The 19,318-nt window shown below is 56.7% G+C and overlaps 1 protein-coding gene across 2 annotated transcripts in view; it reads right to left on the reverse strand.

Moving 5' to 3' along the window:
• PMP22 (peripheral myelin protein 22) overlaps nt 1-19,100 on the reverse strand; it is a 32,911-nt gene extending 13,811 nt beyond the window's left edge. The window contains exons 1-3 of one of the 2 annotated variants that reach the window (XM_068169685.1): nt 18,994-19,100; nt 18,004-18,104; nt 15,691-15,790 (exon numbers count right to left, since the gene is read on the reverse strand). In XM_068169685.1, the coding sequence (XP_068025786.1) occupies nt 15,691-15,790; nt 18,004-18,081 (178 nt within the window). In that variant the 5' untranslated portion in view covers nt 18,082-18,104; nt 18,994-19,100. Of the gene's footprint in view, nt 1-15,690; nt 15,791-18,003; nt 18,105-18,989 lie in introns of both variants that reach the window. The other variant, XM_068169686.1, reaches the window with a different exon arrangement.
• Nucleotides 19,101-19,318: the final 218 nt, after the last annotated feature.

The raw sequence follows: 19,318 nt of genomic DNA on the forward strand, positions 1-19,318 counted from the left end.
CTAAGCTTTCTTCTCCCCAGGCTGCACAAACCCAGCTCTCTCAGCCTGTGCTCACATGGCAGCTCCTCAACGATTCCATGATTCTACGTGCAAGCTGCTCTCCTCCCGTTAAGCCCAAACCCAGCTGCCTCCAGACTTCAGCTTGATGAGGCCAGCTGATTGCCTTTTAATTCAGCTGAAAACAGCACTGGAACTGCAGCTGGGCTTGCTAAGCCTCCTCAAGCTCACAAGGCTTTCAACATCATCTCTATCAGCGGCGTCCTACCTACAGGCTTTAGAAACTTGGTGGACAAAAAGCTCAGCAGGAGCTCTCAGTGTGCACTTGCAGCCCGCAAAGCCAATCAGATCCTGGGCTGCAGCAGGAGAAGTGTGGCCAGCAGGTCGAGGGAGGTGATCCTCCCCCTCTACTCAGCCCTGGTGAGACCCCACCTGGAGTACTGTGTCCAGTTCTGGAGCCCCTATTACAAGAGGGATCTGGAGGTGCTGGAACGTGTCCAGAGAAGGGCCACAAGGATGATCAGAGGGCTGGAGCACCTCTCCTATGAGGGCAGACTGAAGGAGTTGGGGCTGTTCAGTCTGCAGAAGAGAAGGCTCCGGGGTGACCTCATTGTGGCCTTCCAGTATCTGAAGGGGGCCTACAGGAAGGCTGGGGAAGGACTACTCAGGATCTCAGGTAGTGATAGGACTAGGGGGAATGGAATGCAGCTGGAGGTGGGGAGATTCAGGCTGGATGTGAGGAGGAGGTTCTTCCCCATGAGAGTGATGAAACCCTGGAATGGGTTGTCCAGGGAGGTGGTCAAGGCCCTGTCCCTGGGGTGTTTCAGCCCAGGCTGGATGAGGCTCTGTCCAGCCTGATCTAGTGTGGGGTGTCCCTGCCCATGGCAGGGGGGTTGGAACTAGATGATCCTTGTGGTCCCTTCCAACCCTGAATGAAACTATGAAACTATGAAACTTCAAGCAAGTTTTGCCCCTCCTCACCCCCGCAGGGGGAGGTCCAGCCCCGGGCGCTGCTCTGCAGGGCTGTCAGCGCTGTTTACTCCCAGGCTGGTATTTGTGGTTTCCCCTGGGCAGCCAAGTCGGTTATTCCGTATTTTTTCCCTCTTCACTTCCTGCATCTCTTCAGCTCTGTGTTTATATCTTTGTTCTTCAGGAGGAGGAGGAGGAGGAAGAGAAGGAAGCGGAGTAGAAGAGGACAGATAACAACCCTGCACGCCGCTTCCGGAGAGGACCCGCGGGGAGCGGTTTTGGAGCCCGTTCCAGGCAGGCACAAACAAAGCCAACTTTTGCCACAGAACTCGTTTGAGACTACTTTTTTTTCCACCCTGAGCCCTGCAAGCCCCAAAGGTGCTGAGGGCCACCACTTAAAAGTGCAGGGGGGGGCGGTGGAAAACACAGCCTGAGAGGCTAAAGCCCACGTGTCGCTGCCCTGAAGCGTAACCGGAAAGGAAAACGAGAGCAGAAATGGAAAGTTAAGAGTAGAAATGGAAAGCTGAAGCAGAAATTGCAGCTGAACACCACCCCCACCCCCTCAGAAAGGCTAGGGCTGAGCCAACCCCTTCCCAACAAAGCCCCAGCCCTCCTCGCAGGGAGGTTTTGTAGCCAGATGCTGGGTACAGCCGAGCAGGATTGATGGGGCTGGCAGAAACATGCCCTTTAAGGCCCTCTGCTCACGGCCAAGGGCGAGAATTGGCTTCCCAGGCTTTCATCCACTACTCCGTTGTAGACAAGCTTACCCTCTTTTCACCCAGCCAAGGAGAAGGAATGAAGTGCAAACCACAAAGAAACTTGAGTGAGCAATCAGCTCAAAGCGCCTTGAGGCACCACTGAATTAGTGCTGTGCGTGACGCCCAGCCCTGCGCTGCAACCTGCAGCCGGTATTAACCTCTTAGAGGACCGCAGAACTCCTGGGGGTGGAGGAGACCTTTGAGATCCTCCAGTCCAACCGCTCCCCCAGAGCTCACAATCCCACCCCCGCTGCTGCTGCTGCTGCTAAGCCGCTGCCACGAAACCACATCCCTCAGCGCCACAGCCACACAGCCCTTAAACACCTCCAGGGGTGGGGACTCCACCACCTCCCTGGGCAGCCTGGGGCAGTGCCTGAGAACCCTTGCTGGGAAGGAGTTGCTCCTAATAACCAACCTGATCCTCCCCTGGCACAACTTGAGGCCCTTTTCTCTTGTGCTTTCACTTGGTGCATTTGAGAAGAGACCAACCCCCTACCACCACCACTCCAACCTCCTTCCAGGGAGTTGTAGAGGACAATGAGGTCTCCCCTCAGCCTTCTCTTCTGGGGGTGCTGGTTGATGGTAGGCTGAACATGAGCCTGCAGTGTGCCCAGGCGGCCAGGAGGGCCAGTGGCATCCTGGCCTGCATCAAGAACAGTGTGGCCAGCAGGAGCAGGGAGGTCATTCTGCCCCTGTACACTGCACTGGTTAGGCCACACCTCGAGTACTGTGTCCAGTTCTGGGCCCCTCAGTTTAGGAAGGAGGTTGACTTGCTGGAAGGTGTCCAGAGAAGGGCAACAAAGTTGGTGAGGGGCTTGGAACACAGCCCTGTGAGGAGAGGCTGAGGGAGCTGGGGTTGCTTAGCCTGGAGAAGAGGAGGCTCAGGGGTGACCTTATTGCTCTCTCCAACTCCCTGAAGGGAGGTTGTAGCCAGGTGGGGGTTGGTCTCTTCTCCCAGGCACCCAGCACCAGAACAAGAGGACACAGTCTCAAGCTGCACCAGGGGAGGTTCAGGCTGGAGGTCAGGAGGAAGTTTTACACTGAGAGAGTGATTGCCCATTGGGATGGACTGCCCGGGGAGGTGGTGGAGTCACCATCATTGGAGGTGTTCAGGAGGAGACTTGACAGGGTGCTTGGTGCCATGGGTTAGTTGATTAGGCGGTGTTGGATGATAGGTTGGACACGATGATCTTGAAAGTCTCTTCCAACCTGGTTTATTCTATTCTATTCTATTCTGAAGGCTTAACAACCTCAGTTCCTTCAGCCATTCCTCACAGGACTTGTGATCAAGGCCCTTCCCCAGCTTTGTTACCCTTCTCTGGACAGACTCCCAACACCTCAATGTCCTTCTTGGAGTGAGGGGCTCAAACCTGAACACTCTGCTGGAGCTGGATTACTAATTTCAGGCTAAACAGAAGGAAGAGATGTTTTCCACTGAGGGTGGTGAGAGCCTGGCCCGAGCTGCCCCATGGCTGGAAGCATTGCAGCTCAGGTTGTGTGGGGCTGTGAGCAACCTGCTGTAGTTGCAGATGCCCCTGCTGGCTGCAGGGGGGTTGGGCTGGATGAGCTTTCAAGACCCTTTCCAAGCCATTCCATGAGTTTATGGAGAGCTTTCCCTTTGCAGACTGCAAGTGCACCTTGAAAGCAGCCACTTCTGGGGAAGAAAACACCCACTAAGGAGGGAACCACAGCATGTAGCGTACCCAAAACCAGAGGGAGGGGAAATTCATCGCCACATCTGCATGGTGAAACCTGCACCTTCAGTGCTGCAAGCTAAGTATCAGCAGGGTGAGCAACAGCACAGGCATCTACTGGCCCAGCAAAAGCCCTGTGCTGAGCAGAGTGCTTCCAAAGCAGACTCTTGGGCTTCAAGATGTGATGAAGAACCTGAACCCAGCTTGCATCCTCATCTATGAAGCAGCCAAGTCCCATCACAAGCACTGGGGCTTGCCATGAATGTCAACCTTGCTAGCAAATACCCCTGCAGAAGGTTGAAAAAGGTGAAAGATGCACAAATATTGACTCAAATGTGTCACTCTTCTGGGGATGAACTTCAGCCCCACCACTGGAAGTGAACATCTCTGTTGAGGAGAGCAGCCTCAGGGCTGGTCAGACACCCAGCAGAGCTACTAAGCTGTCTGCAGAGGAGGGGGTTGGTCTCTGCTGAAAGTCTCCAGAGCTGCTAAGCTGTCTGCAGAGAAGGGGGTTGGTCTCTTCTCAAAGTCTCCAGAGCTGCTAAGCTGTCTGCAGAGAAGGGGGTTGGTCTCTTCTCAAAGTCTCCAGAGCTGCTAAGCTGTCTGCAGAGAAGGGGGTTGGTATCTCCTCAAAGTCTCCAGAGCTGCTAAGCTGTCTGCAGAGAAGGGGGTTGGTCTCTTCTCAAAGTCTCCAGAGCTGCTAAGCTGTCCCCAGAGAAGGGGGTTGGTCTCTTCTCAAAGTCTCCAGAGCTGCTAAGCTGTCCCCAGAAAAGGGGGTTGGTCTCTTCTCAAAGTCTCCAGAGCTGCTAAGCTGTCCCCAGAGAAGGGGGTTGGTCTCTTCTCAAAGTCTCCAGAGCTGCTAAGCTGTCCCCAGAAAAGGGGGTTGGTCTCTTCTCAAAGTCTCCAGAGCTGCTAAGCTGTCCCCAGAGAAGGGGGTTGGTCTCTGCTCAAAGTCTCCAGAGCTGCTAAGCTGTCTGCAGAGAAGGGGGTTGGTCTCTTCTCAAAGTCTCCAGAGCTGCTAAGCTGTCCCCAGAGAAGGGGGTTGGTCTCTTCTCAAAGTCTCCAGAGCTGCTAAGCTGCTAAGCTCTGCTAGGGAAAAAAAACCTCTCCATGACATTGCAATTTTCTTCTGCTTTGGTCCCAGCCCTCTAACCAGCATGGGGTCAAACCTTCTCCATTCCCAATCTGGGTGGCTGGATGCTCAAGCTGGGAGAAGCAAATCTTTCACCTATAGATTACTCCTTTTCTGTCCTCCTACATCCACTGCCTGCAGAGGACCATAGGGTGCTGGACTGAGGTGTTCCTGGAAGTGCTACCAGAAAAGGGGGATTTAAAAGCTCTTTGTAAGGGCCAGGGGATGAGCAGGTGGGAAACACCAGGGCTGTGAGGAGGCAGTGAATGAACATGCTGGCTCCTGCCCAAGACTTCATGGTCCTCTTTTGTAGCATCCTTCACAGGGGCAGGAAACCCTCAGAAGCTCCTCTTGCCTTTGCCTCACAGCTGTCCTCCTTTTTGCCTTTGCCTCAAAGCTTCATCCAAGAAGTCTCTGAGGCCAAGAGGTCTTCAGCTCTCCAGAGCAGATGCACTCAGATGACCCTTCAGACAGCCAAAGCTCACATCCTGCAGAGGCAGCTGCCAGTGGTGCCAAGGCTGAAAAATACTTTCCACCAGCTCCACAGTGCCCAAGGCAGTTCCTCTTCAGGACCCTTGATGTGGTAGCTCTGACCTCCTTTTGGCTGGGGTGTGAGAGTGAGCTGAGGTGCTTTCATTTCAGGCTCAGGTCCTCCAAAGGGCTTAGCTACCAACTCTGACTCATTTCAAGTCCAGGCAGCAGGAGCAGGGATGGGGAACAGTGGTGCCCTGACCCATAGGCATGTCCCAGGCTCACAGGATGTGAGAGGTTGGAAGGAATCTCCCAGGGTCATCAAGTCCAACCCCCTCTGCCAGGGCAGGAGCATAGAATCCAGCACAGGTTGCACAGGAAGACATCCAGATGGGGCTTGAAAGTCTCCAGAGAAGGAGACTCCACAACCTCCCTGGGCAGCCAGTTCCAGTGTTCTGTGAGCCTCTGTCACAGGGGTACACTCAGCCTGTGGCCACAGGGACATCCAAGAGTCTCATCAGAGCCAAATGAACCTTGGATTAAGAAGTTCTCCAGCCCTGGGCTCTGCAGTAGACTCCTCCAGCTGTTCTTCTGGTTTCGCAGTCATACTTTACCCACAGGTTTGCTGCCTCCTCCTTCCCTTTTGCTCCTCTCTCATGGGCCACAGCCCTCCACCAAGCAGGGGAGTTTGACTTGACCCTCCCTTTATGCAGGAGTAGAGGAGCCAAGGAGCTCTGGAGCAGGGAAAACAGCCTTGGTTTCCTACCTCTCTGTATCAGATGTTCTTTGTAAGAAGAGCAAGGAAAACAAACCCTTGTTTTAAGCAGAAGAAGTCCCTTCCTAGCAACATGGTTATGGCAGAAACTGATCTGAAGCACAAAATATTCTCCTAGAATACTCTTAGACCATTAAGGGGCAAGCTGCAGTCACCCACAAGCTGGCAGAGAGGGGATCAGCCCAGCTCAAGTTAAGCCAAGGTTACCTCCCATTACTGACAAGTGATATCCTAGCTCCAGGAACTAATGAGGTTTAAAGCTGGCTCATTCCTCCCCTGATGCAAACTCCAAAGACCCTGAAGGCCCAGAGAAGCCCCCAGATCAAGGGATATGTGTACACATGTGGTCCACCAGCTGAATGGGGCCAGCTGATAGCTAGAACCTCGAGTACACAAAGGCTGTGTGCTACCACCCAAACCATAACCTTACTGCTCCAGCATCCTCCAACACAGATCATTTCTTGCTGGTCTGCAAGCCCCCCAGAAGAAATGAAGCAAAAGCTGAGGCAGTGCTGTGCCTGCAGACTTGGCAGGCTGCTGTGTGACAGGGCAGAAGGTACCTCCAGCATCCAGCAACCAATCATCAAATTGTTTGGGTTAGAAAAGCCCTTCAAGGTCACCCAGTCCAACCATTCCCTAACCCTGCCAAGGCTGCTGCTAAACCATGGCCCTCAGTGCCATGTCTCTGCCTCTGAGACACCTCAGGAATGAGGACTCAACCACCTCCCTGGGCAGCCTGGGCCAGGCTTTGAGAACCCTTTCAGGGAAGAAGTTTCTTCTAATATCCAATATCCCTTCTGGCCATTTCCTCTCACCTTGTCCCATGTTGGGAGAAGAGACCGACCCCCACCTGGCATCAACCTCCTTTCAGGGAGTTGCAGGGAGTGAGGTTTTGCCTCAGGTGAACAAGCCCAGTTCCCTCAGCTGCTCCTCACAACACTTGCTCTCCACTCCCTTCCCCAGCTTCATTGCCCTTCTCAGGACTCCAGCACCTCAATGTCCCTCTTGTAACGAGGGGCCCAAAACTGAGCCCAGGACTTGAGGCACAGTCCAGGCAATTTCCCAGTGCCTGCCCTATAAATGGGAGGCCCCATCCTGCCCATTCAGGTGGTCCAGGGCAGATCTCTGCACCTGGGCTTTGCTTGTAGCCACCACACCAGCAAATCATCAGCATTGCAGTACTCTCAGCACTTGGTAATCACATGGATTGGCAGCCTGCACTGTTCCCACGGCCTGGGGCTTTCTTGACCCTTTAAAACAGCCAAAAGCCACCAGCCTGCCTGTGAACAAGCCTCAGAATGCAGAAACCACAGAGCAGGAGCAGGAGAAATGGTAAGAAGACACCATGAAGGATGTCTCCTGAAGTTACAGGATCACAGAATGCTAGGGCTTAGAAGGGACTTCAGCTCCAACCCCCCTTGCCAAGGCAGGATCACCTAGGCCAGGCCATGCAAGGCTGGCTTTGAAAGTCTCCACAGAAGGAGACTCCACAACCTCTCTGGGCAGCCTGCTCCAGGCCTCCAGCACCCTCACACCAAAGAAGTTTCTCCTCATGCTGAGGTGGAACTCCCTGTGTTCTACCTCATAGCCACAGCATTCCTGTGCAGACTACCCTGGGTGACCCTGCTCTGGCAGGGGAGTTGGACTCAGTGATCTCTGCAGGTCCCTTCCAACCTCTAACATTCCATGATTCTATGATTGTCCTTGTCCTGTTCCTGGGTGCCACTGACAAGAGCCTGTCTCCTTCCTTCTGACACTCACCCTTCAGATATTTTACAGACATTAATAAGATCCCCTCTCAACCTTCTCTTCACCAGACTAAGGATGTAGGGATACAGAATTTACCAGGTTGGAAAAGACCTGAGAGATCATCAAGTCCAACCTACCATCCAACACCATCTAATCAACTGAACCATGGCACCAAGTGCCTCATCCAGGCTCTTCTTAAACACTCCCAGGGATGGGGACTCCACCACATCCCTGGGCAGCACATCCCCATGGCCAATCTCTCTTGCTGGGAAGAACTTCTTCACCTCCAGCCTAAACCTCCCCTGGCACAGCTTGAGACTGTGTCCTCCTGTTCTGGTGCTGCTTGCCTGGGAGAAGAGACCAACCCCCACCAGGCTACAACCTCTCTTCAGGGAGTTGTAGACAGCAAGAAGGTCTCCCCTGAGCCTCCTCTTCTCCAGGCTAAGCAACCCCAGCTCCCTCAGCCTCTCCTCACAGGGCTGTGCTCCAGACCCCTCCCCAGCTTTGTCCAGCAACTCCAGAGAGGTCATTCCTACCAAAGCCAGAAGTAGAGCAGGGGAAAAAATCAATCAGCTGAGGAGCGAAAAGGTCATTTTTTGAGGGGAAAAAAATAAACAAATATCACTGTGTGGTAGTTTGGGGTGGAATATACTGGAGAGCACTTGAGCAGCTGAGGTCCATCTGTGTGAGTGGCTGAGGGAGCTGAGGTTGCTTAGCCTGGAGAAGAGGAGGCTCAGGGGGGTACTGGTTGACAGCAGCTGAACAGGAGTCAGCAGTATGCCCAGGTGGCCAAGAGGGCCAATGGCATCCTGGCCTGCATCAGGAACAGTGTGGCCAGCAGGAGCAGGGAGGTCATTGTGCCCTGTGCTCAGCACTGGTTAGGCCACACCTTGAGTCCTGTGTCCAGTTCTGGGCTCTTCAGTTTAGGAAGGAGGTTGACTTGCTGGAACGAGTCCAGAGAAGAGCAACAAAGCTGGGGAGGGGTCTGGAGCACAGCCCTGTGAGGAGAGGCTGAGGGAGCTGGGGTTGCTTAGCCTGGAGAAGAGGAGGCTCAGGGGAGACCTTCTTGCTCTCTCCAACTCCCTGAAGGGAGGTTGTAGCCTGGTGGGGGTTGGTCTCTTCTCCCAGGCACCCAGCACTAGAACAAGAGGACACAGTCTGAAGCTGTGCCAGGGGAAGTTTAGGCTGGAGGCGAGGAGAAAGTTCTCCCCAGAAGGAGTAATTTGCCATTGGGATGTGCTGCCCAGGGAGGTGGTGGAGTCCCCGTCCCTGGAGGTGTTCAAGAAAGGTTTGGCTGTGGCACTTGGAGCCGTGGTTTAGTTGTCAGGAGGTGTTAGGTGTTAGGCAATAGGTTGGACTTGCTGATCTCTGAGGTCTTTTCCATCCTGGTTGACTCTGTGGTTCTCTGATTCCTCTGCCTGCAGCAGCAGTGCACAGCTGGGGCTGGCTCCCGGCCGAGCCGACGCACACAGCTCTGGGACTCAGAGCTGAATTCTTCAGATAAGTCTTTTCCAGGAATGTCTGACAGTGCAAGAGAAGCAAAGATTGCAACATTTTTTCCATAGTTTCCCCTCCTCTTGGAAAAGGAAAAAAAAAAAAGGCAAGAAAAAAAAGCCATTCTGTGAGAAGCAGAGGCTGGAATCAAAGCAACAAGCAGGCGGCTGTCAAAGGTGAAGGTGTGGGCAGCAAGCAGCCCCCGGCCTGCTCTTTCCTCCTCCCTCCTGGTGCCTGCTCCCATCAGGACCATCCAGCCCTCACATACACAGGACCTTCAAGCCTTGCCAAGAGGAATCTGGGGGGTGGGAGCTCAGCCTCCATCCTGTGAGCACAGCCTGCTAGTGGCCCGTGGAGCCACGCTCTGGCAGCCCTGTGGTCAAGCCTTGGGCTGAGTGCTGGGTGCTAGGAAGAAACTTTTCCCAGAGAGAGTGATTGGCCCTTGGGATGGGCTGCCCAGGGAGGTGCTGGAGTCACCATCCCTGAAAGTGTTTCAAATAGTGCCATTAGTGCCATGGTTTAGTTGATTAGATGGTGTTGGGTGATAATAGAATCATAGAAGTCTTAGGGTTGGAAGGGACCTCAAGGCTCAGCCAGTTCCAATCCCCCTGCCGTGGCCAGGGACACCTCACACTACAGCAGGTTGCTCACAGCCACATCCAGCCTGGCTGCAAACACCTCCAGGCAGGAGGCTTCCACCACCTCCCTGGGCAACCTGTGCCAGTCTCACCCTCCTGGGGAACAACTTCTTCCTCACATCCAGTCTGAGTCTACCCCTTTTGATAGGTTGGGCTTGATGATCATGAAGGTCTTTCCCAGCATGGTTAATTCTGTGATTCTCTGATTATAGAATCATAGAAAGGACAGAGTGGATTGGAAGGGACCTTAAACATCATCTAGTTCCAACCTCCCTGCCATGGGCAGAGACACTTGCTACTAGAGCAGGTTGCTCAAGGCTCCATCTAACCTGGGATGGAGCCTGCATAGCTTCTCTGGGCAACCTCTTCCAGTGCCTCACTACCCTCATGAGGAAGAATTTCTTCCTAATGTCTAAGTTAAATCCAGCTGCTTCCAGTTTGAAACCATTTCCCCTCATCCCTCCACTCCATGCCCTTGTACAAAGTCCCTCTCCATCCCCACAGGATAATCTGTAAGATGAGGAGCATGGACCCAAACCTACCCCAGAGTTAAACACAAGCACCTGGTTTCAGCAGGTTCAGCTTCTCAATGGCCATCCACATAACAGCCATCTAAACAAAAGGGTCTCTCTGCAGTCCAGTGGGTGACAGGAGGCTCAGCCACCCTCACCATGGTGGAGGAGAAGCTCAACAGGAGCCAGAAGTGTGCACTTGTAGCCCAGAAAGCCAATCACAACCAGGGCTGAAGCAGAAGTGTGGCCAGCAGGTGAAAGGAGGTGATTCACCCCCTCTGCTCCGCTCTGCTGAGACCACAGCTGGAGCTCTGTGTCCAGTTCTGGAGCCTCTGTGCCAGGAAGGATCTGGAGGTGCTGGAAGGTGTCCAGAGAAGGGCCACGAGGATGAGCAGAGGGCTGGAGCTGCTCTGCTAGGAGGACAGACTGAGGGAGTTGGGGCTGCTCAGTCTGGAGAAGAGAAGGCTCTGAGGAGACCTAATTGCGGCCTTCCAGTATCTGCAAGGGGCTCCAAGAAAGCTGGGGAGGGACTTTTAAGGGTGTCAGGGAGTGATAGGACTGGGGGGAATGGAGCAAAGCTAGAAATGGGGAGATGCAGATTGGATGTGAGTAAGAAGTTGTTCCCCAGGAGGGTGGTGAGAGCCTGGCACAGGCTGCCCAGGGAGGTGGTGGAAGCCTCCTGCCTGGAGGTGTTTGCAGCCAGGCTGGATGTGGCTGTGAGCAACCTGCTGCAGTGTGAGGTGTCCCTGCCCATGGCAGGGGGCTTGGAACTGGCTGAGCCTTGAGGTCCCTTCCAACCCTGACAGTTCTATGATTCTATGCTAAGGCCATGAGGAGCATCTCAGCACAACAAACTCACCACCCTGGTTCTATGGCAAAGGCCCCCCCCAAGCCCCCATCTGTGCTGAAAACACAAAGCTCACTCCAACAAGGACACAGAGGTGCTGGAGCTTGTCCAAAGAAGAGCTGGTGAAGGACCTCAAACACAGTTCCTGTGAGGAACAGCTGAGGGAACTGGTGGTGTTTAGCCCTCAGAAGAGGAGGCTGAGTGGAAGTCCTCTACAGCTACCTCAAAGGATGCTGGAATGAGGTGGGGTTTGGTCATTTCTCACATGCAATCAGTGACAGTCAAGAGGAAAGGTCCTCAAGTTGTTGCAGGGATGGTTCAGGCTGGATATTAGGAACAATCCCTTCCCAGCAAGGGTTCTCAGGCACTGTCCCAGGCTGCCCAGGGAGGTGGTGGAGTCCCCATCCCTAGAGGGATTTAAAAGCCACATGGATGTGGTGCTGAGGGACTTGGTTTGGTGGCAGTGGCTTAGCAGCAGGGGTGGGGTTATGGGCTGTGGGTGAGCAGCTGCTCTTGAGGATCTCAAAGGTCTCTTCCAGCCTTCACAGCTCCATGAGTCCATGGCCCAGCCCTACCTCATTCCACATCTCCCGAGTACCAAGCACCCCCCCTGCACAAAACGAGAGGAGGAAATCACCACACTCCAGCAGCCTCTGCGATGGCCAGAAGGGAAAAACAAACCCTGCCTCTGCATAGAGCCCACATCCTGCCAAGATTCCTGCAGGAGGATCTCTGCCTCGCAGCCCCGAGCAGCCCTCGGCGCTCTGCAATTAGCCGTTCAGCACCGGCCTTGGCAGGGGCACAGAGAAACAGCCTCTCAAAGCCTGCCACAGCCCGGCACAGCCTGCTTGCAGAGAGGCTGAAGGCAGGACCGTTTGTGGTATCTGCTGTGGGATCTGCCAGGGGGGTTGAAAGTAAGCATGCTCCTAGCAAAGGGAGGTTGAGGAGCACAACAAGGACCAGGCAGAAGACGAGCGTGAGCCTCGGGGGTGGCCCTGCCACGGCGTCCTTGCCCTGCGTCCCCCACTAGCACTCCAAACGGGGGCTGGCATCAGCTCCTCCAGCAGCACAGGGGGGAGTCAGGGTTAGGGCAGGAGATAGGGTGAAGGTGAAGGTTGAGGGCACCCCAGCAAGGTGCTCAGAGATGGGAGAGTGCATGGAGCTGCTGGAGAGGATGCTGCACACTAATTCTGCTTTTACAAACCAATAACCCGGGAAATACCTTTGGGAGCTGTGTTCCCTCAGCACCAGGGAACTCTGGGATCCACAGGGTGGGTCCCACCAGGTGAAAAGTAGTCCTGAGCAGCACTGCTCCCACACCCTGGGGCTGTTGGACTCGGGGGCTGGACTCTATGATCTCTTTGGGTCCCTTCCAACCCCTGACATCCTGTGATCCTGTGACCCTGGCTGCAGAGTGGATAGGGGAGAAGCTTTTGCCCAAGCAAAACTCCCTTCTCCTGATGCCAAAGCAAAGCATTCATGTAATTAGGAGCTGGCAGAGAGCTCTCCAAGATCTGAGCACCTCACACCTCTACTCCAGGAGCAGCCCACTGGGGCACCTTATCAACCCAACTCAGCTGCTCCACAGCATTTCTAGCAGGGTCATCTTGACTGCAGTCCCTTTAGTGATGAAAGAATCACAGAATCACAGAATTGTCAGGGTTGGAAGGGACCTCAAGGCTCAGCCAGTTCCAAGCCCCCTGCCATGGGCAGAGACACCTCACACTGCAGCAGGTTGCTCACAGCCACATCCAGCCTGGCTGCAAACACCTCCAGGCAGGAGGCTTCCACCACCTCCCTGGGCAACCTGTGCCAGGCTCTCACCACCCTCCTGGGGAACAACTTCTTCCTCACATCCAATCTCAATCTCCCCATTTCTACTTTTGCTCCATCCCCCCCAGTCCTATCCCTCCCTGACACCCTCAAAAGTCCCTCCCCAGCTTTCTTGGAGCCCCCTGCAGATCCTGGAAGGCCACAATTAGGTCAGCTCAGAGCCTTCTCTTCTCCAGACTGAGCAGCCCCAACTCCCTCAGTCTGTCCTCACAGGAGAGGTGCTCCAGAATCACTGTAAAAGATCCAGAGGGAAGCTCCCCACCCTGAGCAGCTTCTGGCAGCAGGGCAACAGAGACTCGAAGCCCCCAGCAGGACAAGTCAGGTGTGGAGGAAATCATCCTAGCCACCCTGTGGACACTGAGAGCTCACTGAGCACAGAGCCTCCTGCAAACATCCAGAAAAACAAACAAACAGGCAAACAAGCCATGCAGGTTTGAAAAGCAAAAGATCTGGGGGTGGGCTTTGGAGCCCTCAGCTTTGGGACTCTGGGAGGGGCAGTCGCTGCCTTTTGATTTCCAAGCGGCAAGGTCAGCAGATGCAGAACACGCGTGAATGGCCCTGAAGCAGGCTGCCTACGCTGCAGATAGCCAACCCCAGCCAACTGCTGATGAAGGACACGGCTCCAGAAGGATCCCGGCCTGGGATAGGAGCCAGCAGCTTCCCGGCCGAGCCGGACACCACCAGGCGTCAGCAGAGCCCCGCGGTGCTGCTGCTGCTGCTGCTGGCTTCGCTCCCACCCAGACCGGAGCGGAGCCCATGCAGGGAAACACAGGATCGTAGGGTCACAGAATCGTCAGGGCTGGAAGGCACCAGTCAGTTCCAACCCCCCTGCCATGGCCAGGGACACCTCACACTACAGCAGGTTGCTCACAGCCACATCCAGCCCGGCTGCAAACACCTCCAGGCAGGAGGCTTCCACCACCTCCCTGGGCAGCCTGTGCCAGGCTCTCACCACCCTCATGGGGAACAACTTCTTACTCACATCCAAGCTGAATTTGTTATTTATACCTTTTTCCCATTCCCCCCAGTCCTATCACTCCCTGACACCCTCAAAAGTCCCTCCCCAGCTTTCTTGGAGCCCCCTTCAGATACTGGAAGGCCACAATGAGGTCTCCTCAGAGCCTTCTCTTCTCCAGACTGAAGAACCCCAACTCCCTCAGTCTGTCCTCATAGCAGAGCAGCTCCAGCCCTCTGCTCATCCTCGTGGCCCTTCTCTGGACACCTTCCAGCACCTCCAGATCCTTTCTGTAATAGAGGCTCCAGAACTGGACACAGTGCTCCAGGTGGGGTCTCAGCAGAGCGGAGCAGAGTGGGAGAATCACCTCCCTGGCCCTGCTGGCTGTGCAGTCTTGCTTGGAAAAGACCTTTAAGATCATCAAGTCCAATCATTCTCTAGCTCTACCAAGGTCTGGTGCTAAACCACGTCCCTCAGTAACACACCTCTGCCTCACCACAGCCCAGCAGAGAGGGAGGATCCCTGTCCTGGTCAGCTTGTCCAGCTTCCCACCACTTCCAGCCCAAAGGAGAGGGAGAGGGAACAGCAGCATCCTCCTCCCTCCATGGAGTCACCACCAGTGTTTTGCTCCCAGCAGGCTGGGCATCAAGGTGACCTGAATGCCCAAACCCCCCTGACAGTCTCCATCACCACCAGCCCCTCAGAAAGCACTGAGTGCTCTCCCCTGTGACCCTTCCCCCCTCGCCAAGCCCACGTGCCATGGCTTTGCTCCTTGGCAGGGCCACGTTTCCGTCTCAGGGTGGCTGTGCTCCCAGTGACATCTGCATGACTCACAGCTGGCTTCACTGGGGATCACACTGTTTCCAGGGAAAAGGAAAAACCCAAGGCTAACTGGAAACAGCTGGTGGGCACAGCACCTCTGCTGGGAGCCCTGCCCTCTGGGGAAACTGAGGCACAGGCTTGCCCGGCTCCCTGAGCACATATTTAGTGCCCCTGGGGGCCCTGGGAACTCTGTGTCAAGGTGTCTTAGCAAGCAGCTCCTCCCTGCTGACCTCAGCACGCAGCTCACTGGGTGGTGTCACTCAGTGGACATCATCCTTCACCCAGCTTGGTCCAAAGGTGGGTCTTCAGTCCCTCCCCTCCCCACCCCCCAGGATGTGCAGGTGCCACGGGGGGCAGGGGAGGGCTGTTGAGGAAAAAACTGAGCACCCAGCACATCCCACACGTGCTGCTCAGCAGCAAACCACAGGGCAAGGAGTGGTGCCCCAAAAACTCAGCCTGGCACCGCAGCAAAACACAGGGGACAAGGTGGCCAAGGCGGCCTCGGGGCACCACAGGCAGCTTCAGACACTCTCCCAACCGCAGCGAGGAGGAGAGCTGCTGAAAACGGCCTCTGCCCTCCCAGCACTGCACACTCCGCTGCAAGGGCTGCCCCGTGGCTGCACATCCCAGTGTGATCAGAAGGGGGCTAGGAACAGGAGGTCACCAAAGATCACCGTGCTGGGGCTGTGCCAAACGGGCTGCCGTGGTGCCAGCCCCCAGCTGGAGGGCAGCAGGGCAGAGCAGTGGGGCTGGTACCCACGCTAAGCCCCACTGCAACTTCAGAGGCAGTTAACAGGGCAGGGAAGCAATCCCTCCACGGCTGCACCAGCCCTGGGAAGGGAGGGCAGCACTCTCCCCCCATCCTGGCACAGAGCAGAGGGGGCAAGGGGAAGAGACAGGAGGGAACAACTTCAGAGGGGATGCAAGAGAGAACCACAACCAACCTGCAAAGCCAAAACCCTCTTAATTCCCTCTGTCTGGGGGAGGAAGATCAAAGTGGGGAGCAGCAGCAGCAGTCCTGATGCCCCCCCGCAGAGCACTCACCGTTGGAGGACGATGCCAGGCAGTGCTGGATGTTGTCCTCACCCATGGAGCAGTTCTGCCAGAGGTCTGCCGTGTGCCCGTTGCCATTCACCAGCCATTGCTGCAGGGAGAGGCAGAACGGTGAGCAGAGCCCTGGCAGGAGGCTCAGGCAGCCACCATACCCCACCCCCAGCCCCCTCCCCTCCCCCCCAAGGCTTTGCCACCCAGCAGCCCCAGCGGGTACCAGCAGGCAGGGGCTCGGCTGGGCGCTCCCAGGCACATCTTTTGCTTCAGAAAGAGCTCTGGGAAGGTCACTACTGATAGTTGCCTTTTGCTTTTGCCGCTTCCACCTCAACGGCCCCAAAACAGAAGCTCTTTATTCTCTTTGAGCGGGGAGCAGGTCCCAGTGCGGGGACACACACACACACACACACACACACACACACACACACACACACACACACACACACACACACAGAGCTTCCTGCCCCCTCCAGCCTCCTCTCCCGCTGCCGGGCCGGGATATTTGAATGGTTCCACCCCCCTTCCCCCCGCCTCGGAAGGTTGTGGTAACGTCTTCTACACCCAAAATAAAACTAGAGACCATTTGAGAACAAAACCAACCACAAAAATAAGGACAGGGGGAAAAAAAAAGGAAGGGGGAAAAAAGGGGGGGTGGGGGGAAATAAAAGGACAGAAGGGGGGGAAAGGAAAGGGGGAGAAAAAAAAAAACAGGATAGAAGGCCCTGGTAAGCCCAGCCTGGAGCTCAGCAGCCCCACAAAGCTGCTGCCTGCACAGCAGATCAACCCCCTTCCCAAAGCTGCTGACGTGTTCACTGGGCTCAGGACCTGGAACAGTGCTGGAAGCCTCTCTCCAGCCATCCAAGCTCATCCTGCTGCTTCCAGAGCTCAAAGCCTTCAAAATGCCTCATCTGGGCTGGGAGGGAGAGAGAGAGAGGCTCTGCCCAATTCACAGCCCAGTGGAGCAAGAGCTGCAGGGCAGGGCTGCTGGTGCTGAGGAGCCAGTGGCCAAACCTGCCCTGTTCACCGGGGCTTGGCTCAAACTGGCTGCACTGGTCCTGTGGGCTGGAGCCCCTTGGAAGGTGGAGCTGCTCCAGTGCACTGTCAGCCCCACAGAGGGTGGTTTGGGTGCTCTGGTGCAGTGTCAGCCCCACAGAGGATGGTTTGGGTGCTTGAGTGCAGTGCCAGCCCCACAGAGGGTTGTTTGGGTGCTTGAGTGCAGTGTCAGCCCCACAGAGGGTGGTTTGGGTGCTCTGGTGCAGTGTCAGCCCCACAGAGGGTGGTTTGGGTGCTCTGGTGCAGTGTCAGCCCCACAGAGGGTGGTTTGGGTGCATGAGTGCAGTGTCAGCCCCACAGAGGGTGGTTTGGGTGCTCTGGTGCAGTGTCAGCCCCACAGAGGGTGGTTTGGGTGCTCTGGTGCAGTGTCAGCCCCACAGAGGGTGGTTTGGGTGCTTGAGTGCAGTGCCAGCCCCACAGAGGGTGGTTTGGGTGCTTGAGTGCAGTGTCAGCCCCAGAGGGTGGTTTGGGTGCTTGAGTGCAGTGCCAGCCCCACAGAGGGTGGTTTGGGTGCTTGAGTGCAGTGTCAGCCCCAGAGGGTGGTTTGGGTGCTCTAGTGCAGTGCCAGCCCCACAGAGGGCGGTTTGGGTGCTCTGGTGCAGTGCCAGCCCCACAGAGGGTGGTTTGGGTGTTTGAGTGCAGTGCCAGCCCCACAGAGGGTGGTTTGGGTGCTTGAGTGCAGTGTCAGCCCCCACAGAGGGTGGGTTGGGTGCTTGAGTGCAGTGTCAGCCCCACAGAGGGTGGTTTGGGTGCTTGAGTGCAGTGCCAGCCCCACAGAGGGTGGTTTGGGTGCTTGAGTGCAGTGTCAGCCCCACAGAGGATGGTTTGGGTGCTTGAGTGCAGTGCCAGCCCCATGGAGGATGGTTTGGGTGCTTGAGTGCAGTGCCAGCCCCACAGAGGGTGGTTTGGGTGCTGTAGGGCTGCTCCCTGATGCGAATCAGCGTGAGGATGATGCTGATGGGATCCCCCAGCCTTCTCCTCGCTGCTGCCAGGGGTGTCCTGAGCACCTGCTGCAGCACACAGACCAAGTGACCCACCGGGCACTCCTGGCAGCCCCAGCACAGGAGGAGCTGTTGGTGCCAAGCACTCCCAAACCAGTGAGGCCAGCAGTGGGCAAGTCAAAGGTTTCCTGCTAAAAAGCCAGGCTGGAAAATCAAGTACTGCTGAAAATGGCAGCTCCTGGTCTTGCCACGCCACAGTGCCCCCACCCCGGTGGTGCCCCCGGGTCCCCCGGTGCCGAGGAAGGTCTGGACTTACGCTGACGATGGTGGAGACGAAGAGGAGCACCAGCACGGTGACATGGAGCACGATGATCCCCAGCAGCAAAAGCAGCATCTTGGCGGTGGTGGAGAGCAGGACTGGAAGGGGAGAGAGGGATGCTGCTGGGTGTGTCTGTCTGTCCGTCCGGGAGGCCCAGCCCCGGGGGCAGCAGGAGGCGCTCGGCCGGTGGTAGGGACCCGCCCGGCCCCGGGGGATGCTCGGGCAGCGCCCGGCTCCTTCCTTCGGCCCCGCCAATGGACCTCGGCGGGGGGTGGGGTGGTGGTCCGAGACTTCTGCCTGGACCTACTCCCGGACAGCCCCCCGAGATCTTCCTCCGAGCCTGCTCCCCCAAGACCTCTCACCGACGGGGCCTTCCCAACTCCCCCCTCCCCGGAGACCCTCGGGGGGGTTTCCCCCTCACCCCCAAACTCTCACTTCTGAGAGTTTGGGCTCCAGTCCCTCTCCCAAGGGCTCCCACACCCGACGGACTACCTCGGCCCCTCTCCTGAGAGGAGCTGGGGTTCCCCTGCCCACCTACCCACAGGACCACCGGGAGGGTGACCCTCTCAGCCCCTCTGCCCAGGGGAGGCTTTCACTGGTCCCTCTTCCCTGGAGACCCCCGGGGAGGGGAACACACACACTCCCTCTTCTCCAGGGGGCTCCACGGTCCATGTCTCCTCGGCACCCCCAGCAGACCCTCTCTTGGACCCTCTGCTCCGGGGAGGAGTTGGTGGGGGGAAGGCTTTCCCCAGCCTCTCTCCCCTCGGGACCGTCGAAGAAAGAGGGAAGACTCGCCCTGATCCCCTTCGCCTAAAGGGCCCCCAGAGGAGGATGGGGGGATTCTTCCCAGCCCTTCTCCCTTGGGGACCTCGGAAGGTCCTTCCAGTTCATCTCCTCCCCCCTCCCCGGAGGCGCTGGCAGCGCTGTCCCCCTGCCCCGCAGCAGCTCCCGGCCCTGTCCCCCGTCCCCAGCCCTGGCCGTACTCACGTCGCGGCGGAGCCGAGGGCAGCGGCAGCGGGCAGCGGGAGCGGGCAGCGGGAACGGAGCGGCGCTGTCAAGTTTCCCCTTTAACCGGGGCCACCGCCCCGCTTGCGTCTGCGGGACAGGGAGGGCCCCCCGGCCGCTCCTCCTATAAATGCGGCAGCGCCCCGGCTCCGGCACGCCTCTCCTTCCCCCCTCCCGAAGCTGGCTGCGAGTCACTGTCTGTCCCATCCGCGGCTCATCCTCTTTCCCGAGGCTCCACTCCCTAGTCTTTTTTGCACCATCCCCCCCATCCCCTGTTCCTCGTCCCCATCTCCACCCCCATCCCTCG

Source organism: Melanerpes formicivorus, unplaced genomic scaffold (genome assembly GCF_026170545.1).
Source record: "Melanerpes formicivorus ecotype bairdi unplaced genomic scaffold, bMelFor1.0.p_v2 SCAF_211, whole genome shotgun sequence".
In the NCBI taxonomy this organism is placed as follows: domain Eukaryota; kingdom Metazoa; phylum Chordata; class Aves; order Piciformes; family Picidae; genus Melanerpes; species Melanerpes formicivorus.